The 23,222-nt window shown below is 38.1% G+C and overlaps 1 protein-coding gene across 1 annotated transcript; it reads right to left on the bottom strand.

The window, feature by feature from the left end:
• Positions 1–58: 58 nt before the first annotated feature.
• Positions 59–23,005, bottom strand: PIGU (phosphatidylinositol glycan anchor biosynthesis class U). The gene is made up of 12 exons (XM_063297213.1): positions 22,820–23,005; positions 21,091–21,155; positions 19,909–19,968; positions 18,517–18,579; positions 17,030–17,139; positions 15,135–15,235; positions 13,611–13,708; positions 12,109–12,263; positions 10,425–10,568; positions 5,889–6,013; positions 4,788–4,930; positions 59–2,193 (listed from the first exon to the last, which is right to left on the bottom strand). Exons 1-12 carry the CDS (start codon positions 22,947–22,949, stop codon positions 2,080–2,082), a joined length of 1,308 nt encoding a protein of 435 aa, XP_063153283.1. The 5' UTR covers positions 22,950–23,005; the 3' UTR covers positions 59–2,079.
• Positions 23,006–23,222: the final 217 nt, after the last annotated feature.

Genomic DNA, 23,222 nt, shown 5'->3' with positions numbered 1-23,222 from the left:
ATGATGATGAACTGAACTTCAGGCTTTATAATGCTCAGATAGAAGCTGTTCCAGCATATGAATTTATATGAACATACAATGAATTTATTATTATTACTGGGTTTTAATCATATTAATTGATTGTATCAATTAATTGAGGCAGCTGGGGTGTGTCTTTGTTCTATATACATTTACAATGCTCACGATCTTGGGATTGGGCAATACAGAATTTTTTTGGTAATACAGTAATATATAAAATAAAATGAAATGAAACTGGACATAACTGATAATACAACAAATGCTTGCAAGCTGGGTATTCGACTTCCAGCTGTGATCCTGCTCTGCCTTTTATGCATGTCATACATCAGAATAGTGCTAGAAATACACTCTGCAATACCTTCTGATGAAAGCAACTCTACCTCTTACAAGTCTCCAGATTCAGTTTCAATAACGAATGTCTTCATACAATTTATTATGCTGCTAGAGGCCCTGCGATGTAAAGGCAGCCTAACCTTCTAGATACGGTGCAGCCTTCTACATATAATACACTCTGTAGTTCAATAAGGCAAGATTTTTCTTTATTTTTAATTCCTTTTGAAAGAGCACTTGGTAAGAAATACATTGTAAAAAAAAAGATGGCCTGCTGAGTGGTTTTGCAAAAAAATAAAAGATGGCCTATATAATGCTAAATTCAGTGCCTCCCAATCTTATCTTTTCTGCTCACAGGTAAAAAAGTGGAGTGTGTAGGCCTTTTCTGGGAACTGAGAGCTTGGTTACATCCTGCTCAGCTTTCCTATGAGAAAAACATATTGTTGGTAAAATAACAGAGGAAGCAATCAGGTACAGCTACGTTAAGTTAGAAAAGTTTAAAATAGCAGCAAGTACCATATATACGTGTGTGTGTGTGTGTGTGTGTGTGTGTGTGTGTGTCTTGAGAGAAGAAATCTGCCCAGACAACACTGAAGATAGATGGAAGGGACCAGACTTTTTGCACAACCTCTTTTCTAACACCATCACATTCAATTGCTTCTCCTTTCAAAGAGTAACACTTTGGGTGGAGTTTATAATGGTATGAGTACTGCAAAGACTTAGCATCATATGGAAATACACTGCTCTGATTTGGAGAGAAGTTAAAATGTTTGTGCTTTCTGATTTTTGCCACAAACTCAGAAAAGTGAAAATACATATTATGCTCCCAAAATTGAATGATGGTAGGAAAAACAGAGGAATTATTTCATGCACCTCTTAAAAAATGGACTACCTAGCCCACCCATGACTATGTAGGCCCATGTGCATTCCAGGGGGGGGCAGGGGGGAAGGTTTCCTATATCACTATATCACATTATGTTAATCTCTCTTCCTTAAAACCATATTCAAACAACACAGTGGTATCTCCACAGGGGGAGGCACTATTTTCCCTTAAAGAAAGGGGAGCAAATTCTATCCACCTCATGACCCTAACCCTAATCCTGACCCTCATGACCACCGTCTTTTAAAATTCAGAATTTAACTCTCTGTGTCTGACAGACTGATTGAAATCAACCATTTGTCCACAGCACCATGTTGTATCAGGCCTCCTAGCTTCTAGTATTAGCACAAGAAGATCCGTGTAGCTGCCCATTCTCCAAAGAGCTCTGTAAATTTAGGCAGGTACACAAACACTTAAAGGAAACAAAGCAGCAAGAACCAAATAAGAGCATATTATTTGTTTCCTGAAAAAAGTAAATTCCCAACACTGTTCCCAGAAATTATAAGCATCAACATCACCTACCGCCTTGCTTGTAGGCACAAAAGCTCACCTTGGTTGTTAGTCCCAATGCATTTTACCTGATGAATCCCCGGGACTGTTGACTGGGGTTCACAGCAACACTATGGCTGTTGGAAACAGCTTTAAGTAGGGATACAGGATACAAATACAGTCTCTTCCACCTTGTTCACAAGCTCTTAGTACCAACTCTGTATCAGGATTAGAGTATTCCCAAACTGCAGCCCGTTCTCCATATGCAAAATAGTATCTTCCCAAAAATCAGGTCTCCACCCACCTAAGTATCATCTGTTTCTCATAAATGTCTATTCCTCAAGTCATGTCAAATGCCAGGATTATTTGAGAACCAACATAGAGTCTGTCCTATCTTTTTTAATTAAGTGGATTCCATGAGTGAGGTAGTATTCCCTTTGCAGGAAGGCATAAAAATAATCTGAGATGAGAAAAATCTGCAAGAGAGAGAGAGAGAGAGAGAAATAAAAAGGTGACACCACTTCCTTCAAAACAAAATGGTTACACTCAAGAGACATTGTAGACAATAAAGCTTACCCCTAGGTGCACAGATAGCAGTATAAACAGTATCAGACCAATTTATGGAGATGTGGATTTACTTCCCCAAGTAACTGCCTACTTTGTCGAAAGCCAGCTGACTGGATTATGGATCATAATATTACCAGTCAGGAAATCCCAAGTTCCCAGGTGGAAATCATACCTGTATCACACCTCTGCCATTAACTCACAAAGTCTCCTCCTGCCCTCTCCCCAAACCTGTAGCACAATCTGTATCAGCATTTCTCAACCTTGGTAACTTTAAGATGAGTGGGCCTCAACTCCTAGAATTCCCCAGCCAGCTGGGGAATTCTGGGAGTTGACTTCCACATGTCTTAAAGCTGCCAAGGTTGAGAAATGATGATCTATATTATTGGCAGGACTGGCACCAAATTTGTTCTCATTAAAACTCTCCCTGTTGGAATCCTTCTGATATCAGCAGTTTTCTCCTTCCAGAGACAAGTAGTGATTACAGGAAAATGCAGCCAATTCACAGTTACCTGCCACTGCCAAAGGATATAACGGAAAACAGATACCAGTTTCTTGGATCCCATATGTCCTATATTACACAGTGTAGAGCAACACTGTATTTCTCAAAAAGAGCAGCAACTGTTTTAGTTGTCCCAATACAATCACGCCATAGGGCTCTGTGCTTTATCTAATTCTTCCTCTTACAATTAACAGTCCAAAATCTGGCACACACAGATCACTCTACATGAAGGCCACCAAAAGTAATATCAATTTACAGCAGTGCTTTAAAGTTTGTGAAGCCTTTTGAATTTGCAGTATTTCTGCATAAATATGACCTAAAATGTAATCTATTCTCCACACAAGTCCTAAAACTAGATAAAGAGATCCCAATTAAACAAATGTCAAAAACTTTATACTTCTTCTGTTATTTACTGAGGAAAATGATCCAAACCTACATATTTGTGTATGGCATATACGTGAACCTCCAGGATTATCAGTTCATTTGAAGGGAAAATTAGATACTATTTCTGTAAGATATCAGGGTTTTTTCCCCTTTGCAAAACCAAGAAAGTTCATTGCCAATGACAACCTGAGCCCCAGCACAATACTCCCTTTATGCTACATGTTGAAATGTGCCAACTGGTTTTAGGGGACAGAAAAACCAGAGTCAATATTGTAAAAAAAAAAAATTAAAACTAGTAGGATATTAACAAAAAATACAGGTTCAACTGCTGAGTTTATAAGATCAAAATAAGGCATGAAGGGAAATTTAGAGTAACAAAATAGATCCTTAAAGTGAACAGATGAAGTAGTTATGAACAGATGATCTAATCTACAAGCCAACATTTCCACTAAAACTGTAGATTAATGCCTCAAAATATTCAGCATAAGAGGCACAAAACAGGATGGATAACTCTCTCAGAGTCAACAGTGTTATGTGCTGCAAAATCGCACAACTTAGGTCAGATCCACTACAGCCACATCTGTAATTTTCAGTTCCATATCTATCACTGCAAATGATCCTTGGCAAAACTGTTGTAGTGGAAAATGTGAATTTTATGTAGCAACACACTTCATCACAATAAGCTTTAGTGTTAACCACAAAACCTGCAGCAGTGCCACCTCCCTCTTCTGATGATCAAATCAGAAGAGGACTAGCTACACACTGATGATTACTAAGCAACATAAGAGCAGATGGGTCTACGGAATTGGCAAGGCAGTCAGGAAATTCCAGCTACAACAGAGAAAGCAGCTGTCATTCCAACCTGCCAAACTGAAAACCAATATTCATATAAGAAAATGCTGTGTTTTGCTTTTCCATTTTTTCTACAATTCTAATAAAATGTATTTGTTATAGGGATTTGAGGCAGCAAGATTTGCAGCAAACTGTATGTTGCCAAAATTACACCATGTATATGATGACATAATCATGCAAATGCTGTGATTATGTATTTAAGTCAGGACAACTGATAAGACTATGTTAAGTCATGGCCTTTGTGTGATCATATTATCATATACTTCATCACTTGGATGCACACTCCTTGGTCATCTCTGATGATGCCCATAATTTGGAAACAAAGCAGAAACAAAAAGTCCAATCCAACAACACTGACAAATATTGTGATATCACAGTTGAAAGCTGGATATTAACTAAACAGATTGTATTAAAAACCTTGCCCTAGAAAAACTGTAATATATACACACATACAAACTTATTAAATTTGGTCTAATCATCGGGAAATGCAAGGATCTACATGGAACCCTTACCAACTGAAACCCTATTTATCTCCTCTTCTAACTCTGCAAAGATTTACAGAATTTCTTCTTGTGGATAGAAAAGAACGCAAGATTCCAAGGATGTACGTAATATAAAATATGTAATATATTTTACATATAAAATATAAATATAAAACAATGGTTAAGACTTAAGGAGTTTGTGAGGACTATTTAACCCAAACCCAACATTTCAAATTGATACATTTGACAAACAAACAAATAAATAAATAAATTTTGTTTCACTAACCTGTCCTACATTGAATGTCAATGTGATTGCATAATAAAAATTGGAGTTTGCACTTCCTGCGTAAATCCAGAGATGCCATAAAACTGGGAACAGCAGGGAGCAGACAATGAGTACACAGGAAAGGATGAAGACATTCCTTAAAACTGCAACAAAAAACAGAGACATCATTAAAGCTGGTTAATTGATACACTAAGGCATTGTTGGCTTGTCCCATCTTAGTTACAATGGGTGGCAGATACTAATTTAGAGGGTGGATCCAGAGACAGCTGCTACAGACATCCCTTTCTTAGAATCAGTAATTAACCACAATTCCTGTGGGGGAGGAAAACTTTTGACAGGTTTATTTGTGCTGATTTCCCAACTACACAGACCCTGCTTCCACTTCCTGGACTGAAGCAGGTGCAAACTACAAAATATAAGGATATCAGAGTACAGTAAGGGTGGGTGCTGGGTGGAAAGCTAATTTTGGACTGAATTCCTTCTGTTCTAAAATACAATCTAATATTTTATAGAATACTGTTTCCCACCACCCTTTTAAGGCACACTACCTGATAATTAAATATATATAAAGTATAAACTGTATATTTGATAAAGTACTTCAATTTACTGATTTATTTTCAGTTTTATATTTTATAGCAACAACAAAAAGACTCCCAAGGTGATTCATCAATATACTGAACCCATAAAACCACACACACTATTCCCTGAGAAATCTTATGTGATGGAGGAATTTCAGATAAATACATCAGAAGAAAAAATGAGTAGAGAACATTGTTCAGTTTTCATGAACAAACTATTCACATTTTTAATTTGCCCAATTAGTTGAAAATGAGATTCACTGTTTCACGAAATTAACCGCTGGCTGCTATATTTGCTTTATTCAGAAATATATCAAGAAATTGGAGAAACCAGCTACTGAAAGCAGATTTTATAGCTCTCTAGTATGGAGAAAATGGCTGAGGTCCAAATGCTTTTAGACCATAGGTCCCAGTTATGAAAAATCATAATATCATACTAGATATTCCATATTTTTTCCTGGCTCATTGTCAAGATAAGAGCCAGTGTGCACAACTCCCACATTAATAATAATAAAGAACTTACACTGATATAGGTGGCTCCAGAGAGGAAGGAAGGCCATGTAAAGAGCAATATCACCTACTGTTGGGTATGACTTAAAGATGGAAATGATGGCCAGTTGAACAAACATGAAAAAGATGGGATGTTCCCTAAAAAAGAAACAAAAGATTTTAAGTAACTGGGTGACAGAGTGGCTGCTGTTCTTTCAGTCTGTATATTTTATCAGCACAAGAAATACTTAACTTCTTTGTTAATACCATCAATTAGCTTTAATGCACAACATTCAGAAAAAGGAAATAAAAGGTACTCTAGACCTGAAACTCTCTACTAAACAACTCTAATATATCTAACCTCTGTTTATCTCTATTGCAAATTTGAGCTATAAAATCTTAATCCCAGGTGGTCTTTGTTGTTGTTTATTCGTTTAGTCGCTTCCGACTCTTCGTGACTTCATGGACCAGCCCACGCCAGAGCTTCCTGTCGGTCGTCAACACCCCCAGCTCCCCCAGGGATGAGTCCATCACCTCTAGAATATCATCCATCCATCTTGCCCTTGGTCGGCCCCTCTTCCTTTTGCCTTCCACTCTCCCTAGCATCAGCATCTTCTCCAGGGTGTCCTGTCTTCTCATTATGTGGCCAAAGTATTTCAGTTTTGCCTTTAATATCATTCCCTCAAGTGAGCAGTCTGGCTTTATTTCCTGGAGGATGGACTGGTTGGATCTTCTTGCAGTCCAAGGCACTCTCAGAATTTTCCTCCAACACCACAGTTCAAAAGCATCGATCTTCCTTCTCTCAGCCTTCCTTATGGTCCAGCTCTCGCAGCCATATGTTACTACGGGGAACACCATTGCTTTAACTATGCGAGCCTTTGTTGTCAGTGTGATGTCTCTGCTCTTAACTATTTCATCGAGATTTGTCATTGCTCTTCTCCCAAGGATTAAGCGTCTTCTGATTTCCTGACTGCAGTCAGCATCTGCAGTAATCTTTGCACCTAGGAATACAAAGTCTTTCACTGCTTCTACATTTTCTCCCTCTATTTGCCAGTTATCAATCAAGCTGGTTGCCATAATCTTGGTTTTTTTGAGGTTTAGCTGCAAGCCAGCTTTTGCACTTTCTTCTTTCACCTTCATCATAAGGCTCCTCAGTTCCTCTTCGCTTTCAGCCATCAAAGTAGTATCATCTGCATATCTGAGATTGTTAATGTTTCTTCCAGAGATTTTAACTCCAGCCTTGGATTCCTCAAGGCCAGCTTGTTGCATGATGTGTTCTGCATACAAGTTGAATAGGTAGGGTGAGAGTATACAGCCCTGCCGTACTCCTTTCCCAATCTTAAACCAGTCCGTTGTTCCGTGGTCTGTTCTTACTGTTGCTACTTGGTCGTTATACAGATTCTTCAGGAGGCATACAAGATGACTTGGTATCCCCATACCACTAAGAACTTGCCACAATTTGTTATGGTCCACACAGTCAAAGGCTTTAGAATAGTCAATAAAACAGAAATAGATATTTTTCTGAAACTCCCTGGCTTTTTCCATTATCCAGCGGATATTGGCAATTTGGTCTCTAGTTCCTCTGCCTTTTCTAAACCCAGCTTGTACATCTGGCAATTCTCGCTCCATGAACTGCTGAAGTCTACCTTGCAGGATCTTGAGCATTACCTTATTGGCATGTGAAATGAGTGCCACTGTTCGATAGTTTGAACATTCTTTAGTGTTCCCCTTTTTTGGTATGGGGATATAAGTTGATTTTTTCCAATCTGATGGCCATTCTTGTGTTTTCCAAATTTGCTGGCATATAGCATGCATTACCTTGACAGCATCATCTTGCAAGATTTTGAACAGTTCAGCTGGGATGCTGTCATCTCCTGCTGCCTTGTTATTAGCAATGCTTCTTAAGGCCCACTCAACCTCACTCTTCAGGATGTCTGGCTCTAGCTCACTGACCACACCGTCAAAGCTATCCCCGATATTGTTATCCTTCCTATACAGGTCTTCTGTATATTCTTGCCACCTTTTCTTGATCTCTTCTTCTTCTGTTAGGTCCTTGCCATCTTTGTTTTTGATCATACCCATTTTTGCCTGGAATTTACCTCCAATGTTTCTAATTTTCTGGAAGAGGTCTCTTGTCCTTCCTATTCTATTGTCTTCTTCCACTTCCGCGCATTGCTTGTTTACAAATACTTCCTTATCTCTTCTGGCTAACCTCTGGAATTTTGCATTTAATTGGGCATATCTCCCCCTATCACTGTTGCCTTTTGCTTTCCTTCTTTCTTGAGCTACTTCTAGTGTCTCAGCAGACAGCCATTTTGCCTTCTTGGTTTTCTCTTTCTTTGGGATGTATTTTGTTGCCGCTTCCTGAACAATGCTGCCAACTTCTGTCCAGAGTTCTTCCGGGACCCTATCTACTAAGTCCAGTCCCTTAAATCGATTCTTCACCTCCACTGCATATTCCTTAGGAATATTAGTGAGCTCATATCTAGCTGATCTGTGGGTCTTCCCTAATCTCTTTAGTCTGATCCTAAATTGTGCAAGAAGAAGTTCGTGATCTGAACTACAGTCAGCTCCAGGCCTTGTTTTTACCGACTGTACAGATGTCCGCCACCTTTGGCTGCAAAGGATGTAATCAATCTGATTTCGGTGTTGTCCATCTGGTGAAGTCCATGTATAAAGCCGTCTCTTAGGTTGTTGGAAGAGAGTGTTTGTTATGCAGAGTGAATTGTCTTGGCAAAATTCTATCAGCCTATGTCCTGCTTCATTTTGTTCTCCCAGGTCATGCTTACCTGTAATTCCAGGTGTCATTTGACTGCCCACCTTAGCATTCCAGTCTCCCGTGATAAAAATAACATCTCTTTTAGGCGTGTTGTCCAGTAGGTGCTGCAGATCCTCATAGAACTGCTCTACTTCAGCTTCTTCAGCATTTGTGGTTGGGGCGTATATTTGGATCACTGTGATGTTAGATGGCTTGCCCTGAATTCGAATTGAGATCATTCTGTCGTTTTTTGGGTTGTATCCAAGCACTGCTTTAGCCACTTTACTATTAATTATAAAGGCTACTCCATTTCTTCTGTGGTCCTCTTGTCCACAGTAGTAGATCTGGTGGTCATTTGATGTGAAGTTGCCCATTCCAGTCCATTTCAGTTCACTGACGCCCAGAATGTCTATCTTTAATCTTGACAGCTCACCAATAACCACATCCAATTTGCCCTGGCTCATAGATCTTACATTCCAGGTTCCAATGGTGCGTTGATCCTTAGAACATCGGATTCGCCATTCACCACCAGCACCGTCGGCCGCTAGCCGTCCTTTCGGCTTTGAGCTAGCTGCGTCATCACGTCTGGGGCTAGTTGAGCTCATCCCCTGTTCCTCCCCAGTAGCATTTTGACCATCTTCCGACCTGGGGGTCTCATCTTCCAATGGTACACCGAGATATCTCTGGTTGTACTGATCCATTTAGTTTTCACAGCAAGAATACTGGGGTGGGTTGCCATTACCTTCCCCAGGGATCGCATTTAATTCTGGAAGTTGCATACACAACATATCTGGACCATGCTAGGTGGGGGAAGGCAGGGCTAGAAAAAGCAAAAAGCAAAATAAAATAGTAAGGCCAGTTCTTTCACCCAGACGGTCTGCAGTTTAAAGTCAAAGATCTATTTCATGTATGGGTGATGTATGCAGGCATTTTAGTCTGAGAGGGAACGGAAATCTAGGAGCAGTACAAAGCTGGAAAGTAGTTTTGGATTATTTCAGTGAAAGTCAATTAAAACAAACTGTTTGGTATTAGCTCATACTTGGAGCAGGTCAAACCCTCAATCTGTATGCCTTTTCTTCTAACAATGCATTATTTGCCTAAGAACTCAAAGTGCCATATCCGCTTTCAACACAGATTCAGAAGAGACTGGGCCAATTATTACTGTGATGGACATAACTGATTAGGTGAGAGGTGAACACAAATTCATGGATTAGTTTGGCAAAAATTAATCATAGCTGCTGAGACGCTATGGTCTGAAAAATATGGCCTGAAAATGACCTCGACTGATGCTACAACAATACAGTGTTACTAATATTTCTGGCATCTTCAAAACAGAGTTTCAGGACTGCAGTCATTACTCAGGCAGCTATTAACCCTGGCTCTTTACAGCTCTTCTTAAAGAAATTGGGGAAAGAATGAAGACAAAGATAGTAGAAAAGATAGCTATCCCTATATAAGTCCATTAGCCTATAAAAGTGCAAATTCTTAGTAAGAAAAACTAGACTGCTTAAAATTTTGAATCAATTCTTGAAAGTTTAATTTTTAGTTAAAGTAAGACTAATCATTATATATAATTTAAACTGGAAACTGGAATAATAGAGTACTTTATTCAGGACTGATACTGATAATAATTTAAATAATTATAATGGTTTGATTGCCTGGATTTAAATGATTCTAATTATATAGTACTTGTTATGTGATGTCTATTTCCTCTATATTGTATGGTGACTATCAAATATTACCAACAATTAATCTGAACTAAACTAACATGTTACAATTATGCAAATAAATAAATGTCAAGAAGCTGCTTACTTTAATTTTATTGCCAAGGGAATAGTGTAGAAGAAGACGTTGATTTGAAAAACACACACAAAAAAGAGACTGAAGTGTTCAAACATTTCTGCAAAGAAGTACCAGAAAAGGCCAACATTGGGTGTCAGGTCTGGAACCGAAAGGCTGAAATTGACAAAATAATATCATCATTACTGAAATATCTATGGCTGTATCTATGAAATTACAGCCAGGTTCACAGTTAACTTCCAAAAGATGACTGTGTCAGTATGTTGCAGAAAACACACTGTGAACAGGAAAAATGTTTCTGTTCACTACAAAGACTTACATATGAAAACAAACACAGGGATTTTAAAGGAACCTTTAAGATACTTTTGTTTGTTAGATTTATATTCAGTCTTTTCTTCAGGAGCGAAAGGTAGTGGGCATAGGGTTCCCTCCTGCCATCTTCCCCCAGATCATCTTTATGAGGTAAGTTAGCTTGAGGAAGAGTGATTTACTGAAGAAACATCCCTAAAGCTGGAAGGATCATGCACTTTTCTTTTTAACTCTGATACAGAATGTAAATTGTTCAGAAACATACTCAGTCTAAGCATGACAGCTCACAGTGACTCCAAGGATCTGAAAAGAGGACTGACTGAATTCTGAACTAGTTCACTGCAGGAGAGACGAAGTAAATGAGGCCTGACTGCACCAGCACAGGCAGCCCAGTCAGCTATTGCTCCTCTCAACTGCAAAATATATTTTGTCAATCCTATCATATCCAGCAGAAGGCAGGCACTAGCATTCATCTGAGAATGTCTTTGATGTTTATACAAGAAACATTTCCTCTAACAATTTTATTTTGGCTTTTGTGTGGGGGGGTATTTATTAGTAAAAAAAAAAAAAATTAAAACCCTCAATAATAAAAGAGCAGAAAATAAACATCCACATCCAGTATTTCCACCTCAGAAGACAATTATATACATAAGATATTAGAACTTCCTTTTTGTCATTTAATATGCTTGTCATGTGTAGCTCATATATAATCTAAGAGCATGCTGATCTTTTCCCCATGGACTAAACAGGTTGCAAGACAAATGTCAGCAACTATTATCCAAAGCTAGTGACAGCAATTTGAAAATCATAATACTTTTTTTTTTACTACCCATTTTTACACAGTCATTTTAGGGGAAGTCAGTGCTTAGAAACATCCTGAAAATTCAAAGACGCTAAATGGACGATGTAGTCGAAAGCACAGAACTACACAGACTTTCCTATAAAATATTCCTGACAAGTGCTAATCTAACCTGCTTTTCAAAAGCCACTAAAGATGATTCATCTTTCATATACAGTTTATTACCTGCACTGCTATATTAGTGAACATAGCTTTTCTCATTCCACAGAATTCAAGCCTTGAATTTTTAAATCATGCAACTCACACTTAAATGCCAGTATACTGTAGCTTAATCACACTTCTGCTTATCTAACTGCATTAAACACTTCCCAAACCATTCAGACAAACAAAGTTGTACTATTTTTCCAGAATGCTGAAGCAAGAAATCTTCTAATAAATAAGGCATTGAACAAAATCAAATATTTTAAAAATAGAAGGTTTGGTCCAATCATTTCTTTTTTGGCTTTATACTACAAACTCCCAATTTGAGAAAGAGACCTTTGTCCTATATGTAGGTAGTTACAATGCAGACAAACAATATCTACTTACATGAAACCATAAACAGATGGAATGAAATCCCATGAGTTGAGGAGGAAGAATGAGAGGCAAATTATCACTATCAGACTTCCCAAATATAGTCCCGCATATTGTATGGTGTGTACCCAGAATTCTTTGCTTTTCATTTTCATTGGTATGAACTGACGCTAGGAAGGGAAAAAATTACCACAAAGTACATTTTTGAAATGGCTATATGTAATTTCTTGCAAGCAAAAAAGCATGAGAAAGCTTTAAATTATTTAACACTTCTACTACTGGTACTAAGTGAAGAAATTAGAAGAAAAAATGCTACGGGAGGATTCACTTTCAAGCACATATAAAAATCAGGAAACTATTGTGCATATGATTCCATATCCTTTCCTTCACTGCCAGTTCAACCTAGGTGAGGAAACTGTCTGGATAGGTCTAGAAAATGAAAATCCATCTTTGCAGGAAGGGCTGGTGCAGGATACCTTGAAGGAGTTGATAGTGGATCCACTCTAGATTCTTTGGTTTTTAACTATTTTCTACCCACAGTAGTGTCCTCATTCTAGGAAAAATGCTCAAGAAATCGTTGCCTGTACATCTAGAGATGCAAATTATGTGCCCCATTCCAATCTGGGTTCAGGCCTGATGAAGGACCCAATCAGCCTTGGTCACCTTAATGACTGAGCTTCATGGGAATAGAAAAGGATAGATCAACCCTCTGGATTTCCTTGATCTCTCAAGGACTTTTGAAACTATCAACCTTCTGGATCAGGGTTTCTCAACCAGGGTTCCATGAAACCCTAGGGTTCTGCAAGAGGTCACTAGGGGTTCCTTGGGAGATCATAATTTATTTAAAAAATTATTTCAAATTCAGGCAACTTCAGATTAACGAGGTAAGATTCATTCTTTATTTTTAGTTTAAGAACACTGTTAATGCATATACACAGGCCTACACATGAAACAAATATAGTAATTTTATAACTTCTGGCCTATATCTGAGCCTGAATATATATCCCCCAGGCCTGAAAAATATTTCAAGGGTTCCTCCAGGGTCAAAAGGTTGAGAAAGGCTGTTCTGGACTGGATTGGGAGTTGAGAGAACAGTGTTAACAGCAGATCCTCTGCAAGGCCTATTCAGAGGAATGGGAAAGAGGTAAGTGAAACAGAATAGTGAAATAGAATCACTGCCAATTGCAGTGAGAACTGAGTGTTCTTTTGGAATTAATTGATTCCAGAGAAATAGCTGTCAACAGAAGTTCCTTTGCATCAGCAGGATCAGCACAGATAATGCCTTACATATTTCACCATTTCCACAATAATTTTAGTCACAAGATGTAAGATCTCTGATCCAATGAAGATGACCTGCAAGCAATTTGCAGTTTGCCTTCTCATTCTAGCCACTAGCCTACTAGCAATCTTGCAAATCGTAACAGCTGTGTCTCTGCAATATTAGCAATTCATGGTGGCTAATCCTTTTATTTACTGAAAATATTAAAAAGAAGCATTTGATCCTATAGAATAGATACCTGTAATAAATAGAGAAGGGCTGGTGCAAACAAGGTAAGAGGGTACAGAGATTGATATGTTGCTAATGCCAGAAATATAGCACTCAGAAAGGTACTACCTGCAAAATACATGGAAAAAAGTGTAAATAACTAATAACAACAAGCTTCAGGGCCAATGTGAAAACATATCCTCTTAGCATTTACAGTGCTTAAAATTTATGCCAGGTCCATATAACATGTGGGCTGGCACAGCAATTCTGAGTAGAGACATTGAGCATTCTGAACTGAACTGTAAAGTCCACACATGTTGGTGCCTCAAACATAAGGCTGTAATGTTGTAATATCACAAAAAGCAACCTGGTTTTTAAAGGCACCTGCTGCACTGGTTCCCCTCACCAATGCAGCACAGTAATTCTAAAGTGAGAGCAAGTGGTCCTGGTGCCTGGATGTGACCTAAGCACTAACGGCATTAGGCTTCGCCATTAGGAACAAGTGAAGATATGACAGAAACCAGGATTTTTGTAACGATGATTTCTGTATTAATAATCATTCTTTCCTCTTCCCATTCAGGCAAACAACAAAAGCAGCATCATTAATATTCTGTCATGGACCTTACAAACATTAATACAGTTGTGTCCCTTCTAAGGAAATCTAAGAAGTTTGTATGTCCCACATGCAAACATAGGGCTATAGCAAGTATATTAACGTGTATCACATATTCTCACTAAGAAATTATTTTAGAAGTCTATGCAGCCCTGGTGATTCTATGGAGTTTGCATTATTTTTCTATTTGCTTGTTTACCCAGATCTACATTTCATTACGCTGTAGCAGAACTGCCATGCAATTGTAATGAAAATGGCTCTCAGTATTCCATTATTTGTGAAAGAATATCCTGAAAGCAGATGCAGATCCCTGTTTTAGAATAAAAAGCCCATATAATCCATTTGACCAAAAATGTTAGGGCAGACACTCAAAACAATTAAATATGTTTATAAAAAGCATTGGTGGTCATTTCAGTGGCTGCCCCCAATCTGGCCCATGTAACTATTAACATTGGAAAAAGCTCCAATTTTACAAAAGTATTGTTTTGCCAACTGCAACATGCCAGTGTAACATGGAAAATGACATGGCAAGTGGCACAAGGACTAAATGTGTTCCACCAGTGCTGCCTATGAAAGATCCTTGGCATTACCTATCATGATTATGTTACCAATACTCAAATCCTATAAAGAAGTAACTCATGTTGGACACTGGACATTGTGATAGAACGGAGGATGTGCTTCACAGGACACGTTTTACATCTTCCAGATCAGCACCATGCCAAGACTGCCATCAGTTGGACACCACCCAGAAGAAAACGGAAGAGATGCAGACCCCATAAAGCTTGGCGCAGAACACTGCACGAAAACTTTTAAGTTGCTGATGTCCCATTGGAACAAGCAGAAACAACTGCAGCTAATCAAAAATGTTGGAAAGATTTTGCTGCCCAATGTGCGCAGTAGCACAAGGGGATCTATTACTACATGAAAAGCAAAGTGCATTACCTTTTATTGTTGCCAAAATGAAGAATGCAATTATAGCATTGTTGATGGCACAGGTAGATTTTGCCACACAAGACAACACAGTGTATGGATTCAACAGGTAACTGAAAAAGGAAAGACATCCAAAGTTCACACCTATATTTTATTTATTTATTTTTCAAATTTTGCCACCGCCCATCTCCCCCAGAAGAGGGACTCTGGGCGGATATATACTGTATCAATTCCCTCTTTTTCCTTTACATGAAAAAAACAAGAATAACCTTGCTAGATCAAGCCAAGGTCCATCTTAATCCATCATCTTCTTTCTCAAAATGGCCAAGCAGATGCCTCGTGAGGTGTTTACAATAAGGAGGTAGAGACATATTCCTTTTTCATTTTTATTACTCTGCAATTGGTATGTGGAGGCATGCTGTCTCAATCCACAGTCATTGGGAGAAATGAATATGAAATGAAGACTCTGCCTTTGAAGGACTGGGTTGGTATCTTTTTCGTATTAATGTGTTACAAGCTTTTAGGCTGACATAATACAAGCGTTCTTCTCTTTTTCTGACATCTTGTCTAATCACCTCTTACCTGACTAAGGCTGTACTACTATACACTGAGACTGTCTTTCGGAATGACACAGGACTTACTTCCAGCACGGTAGAACAGACAAAAACTGTTATGTTGTGAACTTTTCAGAGCTAGGGAGACCACCAACCTGTCACCTCCTCTAACTTAAACAGTGAGGCCTAACAGGGTTGTAGCCAAAATGAACCACTGAAAATGAAGGAGACATTAATTTTGAATGGCAAAAACTCTGAGGCTTTCAGAAAAAATGAAAAAAAAAAAAAGCTAAAAAAAGTCAATCCCATCCATTAAGGGAAAAATATGAGTATTGAGCATCTTTAGTAGACAGCATTACCTCTAATGGGAAATGAGGATAGTGCAAAACCTTATTGCAGGAACCATTTGATAATATGCATTCTAGGAAGAAGGGTGCAGGGTACGGTATAAATTGAAATAAAGCTTTTCTATTTAGAACGCACTAAAAAGAGTAAATTGGTACAAAAGAAGTATATTGGCCATACAGAGATGCATCCAATCACAAACTCCACATATGAAAGGAGAGTGAATGGCTTGAAATGAAAGGGAAGACCAAGCAAGTTGTGGTTGGATGGAGGTGAAGACCCTCAACAAGAGAAAGGTGAAGCATTGAGAACAAATGCAATGCATGAAGAAGAGTGCAGACATAGTAGAAGCAAGGATAGTTTTCAAGGACAGAAAGGGAAAGTAAAGGGATAGTAAATTGTGTTGGTGTAAACTAGATTTCTTTTGCTCTTATCTCCTGCCTTTAATTTCATCTTCTAGATACTTCTTACTCTTTTTTGCTGCTCTGCATTCCGATAAGGCAATAGCATGTGGGAAGATATGTACATAATAACAAAAGGTGGATGGATTCAGTTACAGTGATGATGGGTGCCACACTAGAAGACCTGAAAGACCAGGTTCAGGATAGCTCATCTATGTTGTTGCTAGGACTCGAAAATGACTTGATGATACTTCATTATAAAAATGTTTTTAGAAGAGTCTGGTATCCTTTTCCATTTTCCTTCTCTCTCATATCTTTTTAGATTATAATGTGGCATGGATGTTTCGTTTATAATTGTAAAGCATCTAGAATATGACAGGAAGCAATGAGCAGGAGCCAAACAATTTCTTGCAAAGGCATTTCAATTTGCACAGTAAGGCCTTCAAGCCATAACTTCATGATGTTCTACTTCTCAAACTGTTTTCTAGGGAAGGAGGACACAGTCAAGCACTACAGTGTTGACTTCTACATGTCTGGGTCCAGGTAAAAGCAATAATTAACATTCTATGTATTAGAAACTTTGCATCTTCTGAAAAGCAATACTCACAACAGCGCTACTTTGAGAGGAATGTAGTACATTTCCATAGGAGTCCGGATAAGCTCGGTTGCATCAGGTGCATATTTATCCAGTTCTATTAGCAGTTTTTGCTTTTTAAACTGAATAGAGAGAAAAAATATGTAAGTAAAAAAAATAATGTATTTGTTTAGCAACTCTGCCCATATTCATGGTGGTGCCTGCAAGAAATACTTATCTCCCTGGATTGTTATCCAGGTTTAGAAATTCAACATTTACACCAAACTTTTTCAGCTTGACCTATCACCATTACGTATACCCTGGTTTCCCTGCAGATATGAGTTTATAGATGAAGACAAGTTGTGATTTATACTAAGGTGCACCATATTCAACCCACAACTGGACAACTTAATCATGCTGCCTGTCTTCAACATGTTGCCTAACATGTATTTCCAGTAGCTGCTGGCTTGTATTATTGTGTTCTCTGCTTGTGACCATGCATAATGTGCTTCTACCCTCTGTCTGCAGCTAAACACAAAAAATTATCCTAAAACAAGCTGTGGGCTATTTTAGCTGGTTTTCCAGTTGGTAAGAATGGAAGTGATAGACAAACAATACAGCAAAGGAAAGGGGAGGAGCCAGCTGTTATTAAGAAGCATATTCATGACCATCCAGGGTTATGTTCATCATTCATTCATTCGTTATTATTTATGTTATTTAATTTGTAACACCATCTAATTGGCAATGACTCAGGGCAGTGTACAATAACATTTAAAAATATCATAAAAATAATATAGGATCAATGACATAGCAACAACAGAAAAATTGAAGCTTGATATTCAGATGGATTCACAAATTGCCCAGGCACAGGATCTGCCAAAAAAGTCAAATTTTAACATTTTCCTGAAGATGAAAGGAGGGAATGCTCTTCCAGAGGGCAGGAATAGTGACATAAGAGACAGGGTCCCACAAGATGGCACTGATGGGACCCAGAGCATGCCAACCCTGCCAGATCTTATGGGATAGGCAGAATATATACAATTATATTTTAAGGGCTTTGGTAGGAATTCCTTAGTCTTGAAGACACATTAAATTAGCTTTCCTCTGCAAAAAACCCACAAAAAACCCTAGTCTATCCCTTGTACTTGAATTAAGCACACACCCTGAAAAGTCACTGTTCAATCTAAAACTGGAAGTGCTTAGATGTTCATTATGGATTGAAAGTAGTTCTGCCAACAACTGACACATGAAATTATTCAAAGTAGTATTTTGAATGGAATCTTGTTCACTGCAAAGCACCTCCAAGTCAAGTTAAGCTGTCTGACTAGACCAGCCTTCCCCAACCGGATACTCTCCAAATGTATTCTGACAATTCTCAGAATTCTCAGCCCAAATAGCCAATATGTAAAATATCAGAAAAAGAAAACATTATTTAGAAATAGGAGCTGGGAAGGAGATAACAGTATGCAAAAAAATGCACTGAAAGTAATATAAATAAAAATTGGCACTTATCTACTCACCAAAATTTTGTTGTAATCCTGAACAGCTAAATAAAGGGCTATAGCCGTCAAAATATCTATCAGCTGAAGGGAAAAAAAATCAGAGTAATACCAAAACACAGGTGATTTTTTTTAGTGATAATGCAAACTTGTACTTTTGTTGATAAAAATGTGATGTTCTAAATTAACATTGGGGCCATCTGAACAGTTCAGCGTACAAAGACTGTGGTTAAACAATCCCCTGGCTATGTGGGTTAGAGCAGGGCAGCCAATCTCTCCATAGTAAGGGGTTCCACAAGAAGGCAGCCAGGAATTGTCTCATTTTTATTAGGCATCAAAACACCTTTGCCACAGAATATATTGCTGGTGGTGGATTTATTTTCAGCTGACCAGTTTATATCCCTATGGCTAAGTGGTTGCTGTTTTAGTTAGTTATGAATGAGCAAGTATGTATATAAACTGTGAGATGTCCTGGCTCCAATATAAACACCTGTGGAACTTTATTTACATACTTGAATCAACAAAGAAATTTCTTTAGCTAATGTGCTCTAGGATATTCAGTATTATTACAAAATACTTTTGGAAGAAGGACCGCATAAATGCCAAAAAATTATACCACAGTTTCTTAGACAATTTCCAATCCCTTGGATAATTATTCAGCAGTAGACTGTTTGCCCTGGGTGAAACTAGGGCTAACAGATCTGGGCTGCAAACATCTGGTCAACCAGTAGATGAGAGCAAAGTTATAAAGCTACAGATCTGGACAACCACTAGAGAGCAGCAAAGAGACACAGAAAAATTCTGTCCATTTCTTTGTTGCCAACTAGCTGTCACCCAGATTGTTGCAACCCAGATATGGGTACCCTATCAAAAACTTCCATCAGTATGGAAAGGTACTCACAGAGAGCATGAAGATGAACAATGCTGCTGTACATGTAATGCCAACCAATTTTTCCATATTTTTTTTAAAATTACACATAAAGTATCAATTTTATCCTAAACATGTTTAGCCAAGAATCCTACTGAATTTAATGAGATCCTAATAGTTTAGTGAATTATTTTTACTTATTAAGTGTGCTTAGATTTGCAGCCAGATTCAGGTCTTTAAAAAAACCGTATATTTTAAATCACAGGAGAATAATTTCCATATTAAATGAACACAGTATGTTGCTGAAACAACTCATGTGCAATATTTGCTGATTAAACAGCAGCTGTTTTGTTTAAAAGAGACGACCATTATAATCACTATAACCCTTCACAGCCACTGCTATAAGCCTGAAAAAAAAATATTGCGCAATCACCCCTGCGGCGACATTGTTTAGAAAAATGTGTTCTATATACTCAAGAAATCAAGGAACAAACTTTGAAAAGAGAGCCAATTATTCAATAGTTGAAAATTAAAGCATCACATACCATAAATACCAGTTCAGCATAATCAATCAGGAAATGAAAGAGGTATATTATAAGAGGTGTCTAAGAAGAAAAAGAAACAAAATTATCTTAAGCAACCTGTCTTTTTAGATGAAAGCTTATTTATTAATTAATTTGTAGAAATAATAGCTAGATAGTATCTTCTGGATATGCTTTTTTTCAGAGAATACCTAGAATCATTAATTCAGAGGGAATTCACTGTGCAGGTCTAAGACTGATGTAGTAGAAAAAGTACTGGAGCAGGAAAAGGCAATAGTCACAACCCAGAATTTGATATTTAGGGGAGTGAGTTTAGTTTGTACCATGTGACACAAAAACTGTGCCTGCAAAAAAAGATTGCTTACATTTTTAGTTTTGATAATTTCAGTCACATGAGGAGGAAATCTCATTTTGAACAATATTCTTATTTTAATAGCTATGCTATTACAGCTATTAAAGTTTAAATTACAGCATTAAAGTTGCAGTTACAATGACTCATAGTAAGAAACTCTACTAGTAGGTTTTTGTGATAAATGGAGCTGAACTAGAGGGCAACTATTCCTTCCCAAGCATAACATTCCACTTTAGATGTCATGTGAATTTCAGTTTTCCTTTATGCATAACCAATAATCCACCATTTAGGTTTTCTGCAATATTCTGACAAATATCTATGAACCTTTTGGTTACTGAGTTGACACTGCATAGACAGGATTTTGTATTTTTAAAAACTATATTAATTATACAACAGGGAAGCCAGTCCCTGGGAAAAAGACCTATTCCTTTTTTCCTTATGCCAAGAACATGTACAAGAATATTTGTACTTTCTGTATCACTTCCTGTATCAGTTGACTCACTATCTGTACTGTGGAATTCTATTTATTCAATTTAATCAATATTTTATATCTTTTCATTTTGTAAAAACATTACTAAAGTAGGAAAGAATAGACTTTAACAAGTAACTTGAGATCCCAAGTTTGAGTTTTTTCCATTGTGGAAAGTGCACTTATGTACATGCAGCAGCTCAAGTGAGAAGGCACTATAATTCTGTTGAGCCCTATAGATTCCTTCACATGCCACCTTGTGTTCTTGCATGGCAAAGAATTATACTCTAGTCTTTAATATGAAAGGCATTTTATAGAGGAGTAAAGATATCAAAACAGTTCACAACAAAAACTGTATACTTACTTCATGAAAGACATCTCCAGAATATGGAGATACACCCAAATCAAGTAAGGCTAGTCCCTCAACCACTGAAAAATAGAAAACTGTCAAGCTCAGTATTTCAAACAGAAAAATCACTTAAATCGATCTTATATTTTCTTCCACTTACTGCACCAAAATCAAAAATTTCTAAAGACACTAGTTGTCATAAAATACCTTTTTAAAATTTCCCTTTGTACCTATCCCAGTAGAAAGCATTAAAAATCATAGACAAGTACTGTATAAATGACTTCCGGGGAAGAAATAGCGAACTGCCAACAACTGTGGCAGAATGAAGTGGCCAGCTTCTCCACCCTCCTTCGAACACATTTTTTTTATCTACATCCTTCTTAAACCTTCTTAAACTGCATCACTCTGAACTGCACAAAGTTCTGGGCATTATCATCAGGAACAAAGTAGTATGACCAAGGGTGAACAGCACATAAGCTTCTTCACTGGCCATTTTCTAGCATTCTGTATATTCTGCTCATTAAGTGTCTTGCAAAAAAATGCTAGATAACTAGATCTCAGTTTTACCACAAAAAACACCACTTATATATTCTTTTTGCATCACACAGACCTGGGATGTCTCAACTGTGAAAGAGTGTGTATGCACTTTGATCTGTAGAAGTTACAAAAAAAGCATCCAGAAGACAACAAATTCACAATATTGTCTAGGTGCCCACAATACAGTGTGATTTACTTGCAGATTAGCACCCAGCCCTTGTGGTTTGTAATGTATGGTTTGATGTTATGTGAACCTAACTGTAATTCATCCAATAAACCTTTGTTAAGCAAACCATGGCTTAGTACACTCTAAGGAGAGAGTCTGACTGCCGTACCTTTCATTATTTACACTTGGAAAATGTATGCTTCCATTTTATTTGCATATGTCATTTTTTTTCCCTTCAATCTCGAGTACCAAATATTATACTAAAAATTAAGAGAAATGGTTTCAAGAATCTATCTATTCTGCTACAGCATAAAACTACTGCAACAAAGTCATTTTAGGAATAATAGCAAAAGTACAAATATAGCTTAACAGTTTAAATGGAATTTGGTATTAGGATGGAAGGACAAAAATAAAGTATAAAGCAGTTTAAACCGCCTTAATTGTTAACGGTACAGTAAAAACTGAAGCCGGACAGATTCTGCTGCCAATGAGTCCTCTTCCTGCAAGTTCTTTTCCTGCATGGGCCTTTTTCTGCAGATAGCAAGCGATTCACCTAGGAATTAAGGTTTACATTTATCTGGCAAAACTCTGGAGCCTTTTTACATCTCAAACGAAAAATTCCAAAGGCAAGATTATTTTTTGGGCAAGCTGCAAAGCCGTTAAAAAAACAGAGCTCCCTCCAAAGAACACCTCGCAGTCCTAAAATTTGTACTTCTTTCCTGCCTGCGATCGCAGGACGGGCTTCCGCGTAGTCCTGAGAAAACCTGATATTCTCACCCCACAAAACGATGAACTCAATAGCCAGGCGGAGCTCACCCAACCCTCTAGGTTAGAATACATCGTGCCAACGCAGCCAAAGCGCCCTTGACACCAAATATAATTCCTAAGCTAAAAGCCCACTCGGTCACGATCACCCCAGGGCTCGCGGGGGAAAAGCGCGACGCCCCACGAAGGACGACGAGGCTCAGCTTTCCCAGGCGTCCGGCTCCTGGACATGCCCTTAGTGGACCTCCTACCCCAGTCCCCATCCGTAGGCCTCACCTCGTTTCCAGGCATTTAAAGGAGACGCCACTTCCACCCTCTCAGAGATGAGTCCAGCCAGGCTGGAGCGGAATAAAGCGGCCCGGACTGTCACGGCCACCAAAACCACCAACACTAAGGGAGCCGCCATCTTAGCGGCAAAACACAGGCCTACGGTTAACAGTAGTTCCCACACTAGTCTGTTGCACTGGGTATCTACAGGGCAGGTTACAGGAAGAACACTACAACTCCCAGCATCTATTGCGGCAGTTTTTACTTCCTGATGACGATGGCGAAGGGGTTGGGACAAAATAAGGATGAATATGCTTAGCGAGATACGCTCCTCTTCTGGCTGTTTTGGGAAGTTGTTCTTACCGTGTTTCTGAAATGTTACCAAACAACTCTTTATTATAGGAATGATTAT

This window comes from Candoia aspera, chromosome 3 (assembly GCF_035149785.1).
Source record: "Candoia aspera isolate rCanAsp1 chromosome 3, rCanAsp1.hap2, whole genome shotgun sequence".
NCBI classification, from domain to species: Eukaryota; Metazoa; Chordata; class Lepidosauria; order Squamata; family Boidae; genus Candoia; species Candoia aspera.
The sequence above is the reverse complement of the archived record's forward strand: the minus strand, read 5'-3'. Positions and strand labels throughout refer to the sequence as shown.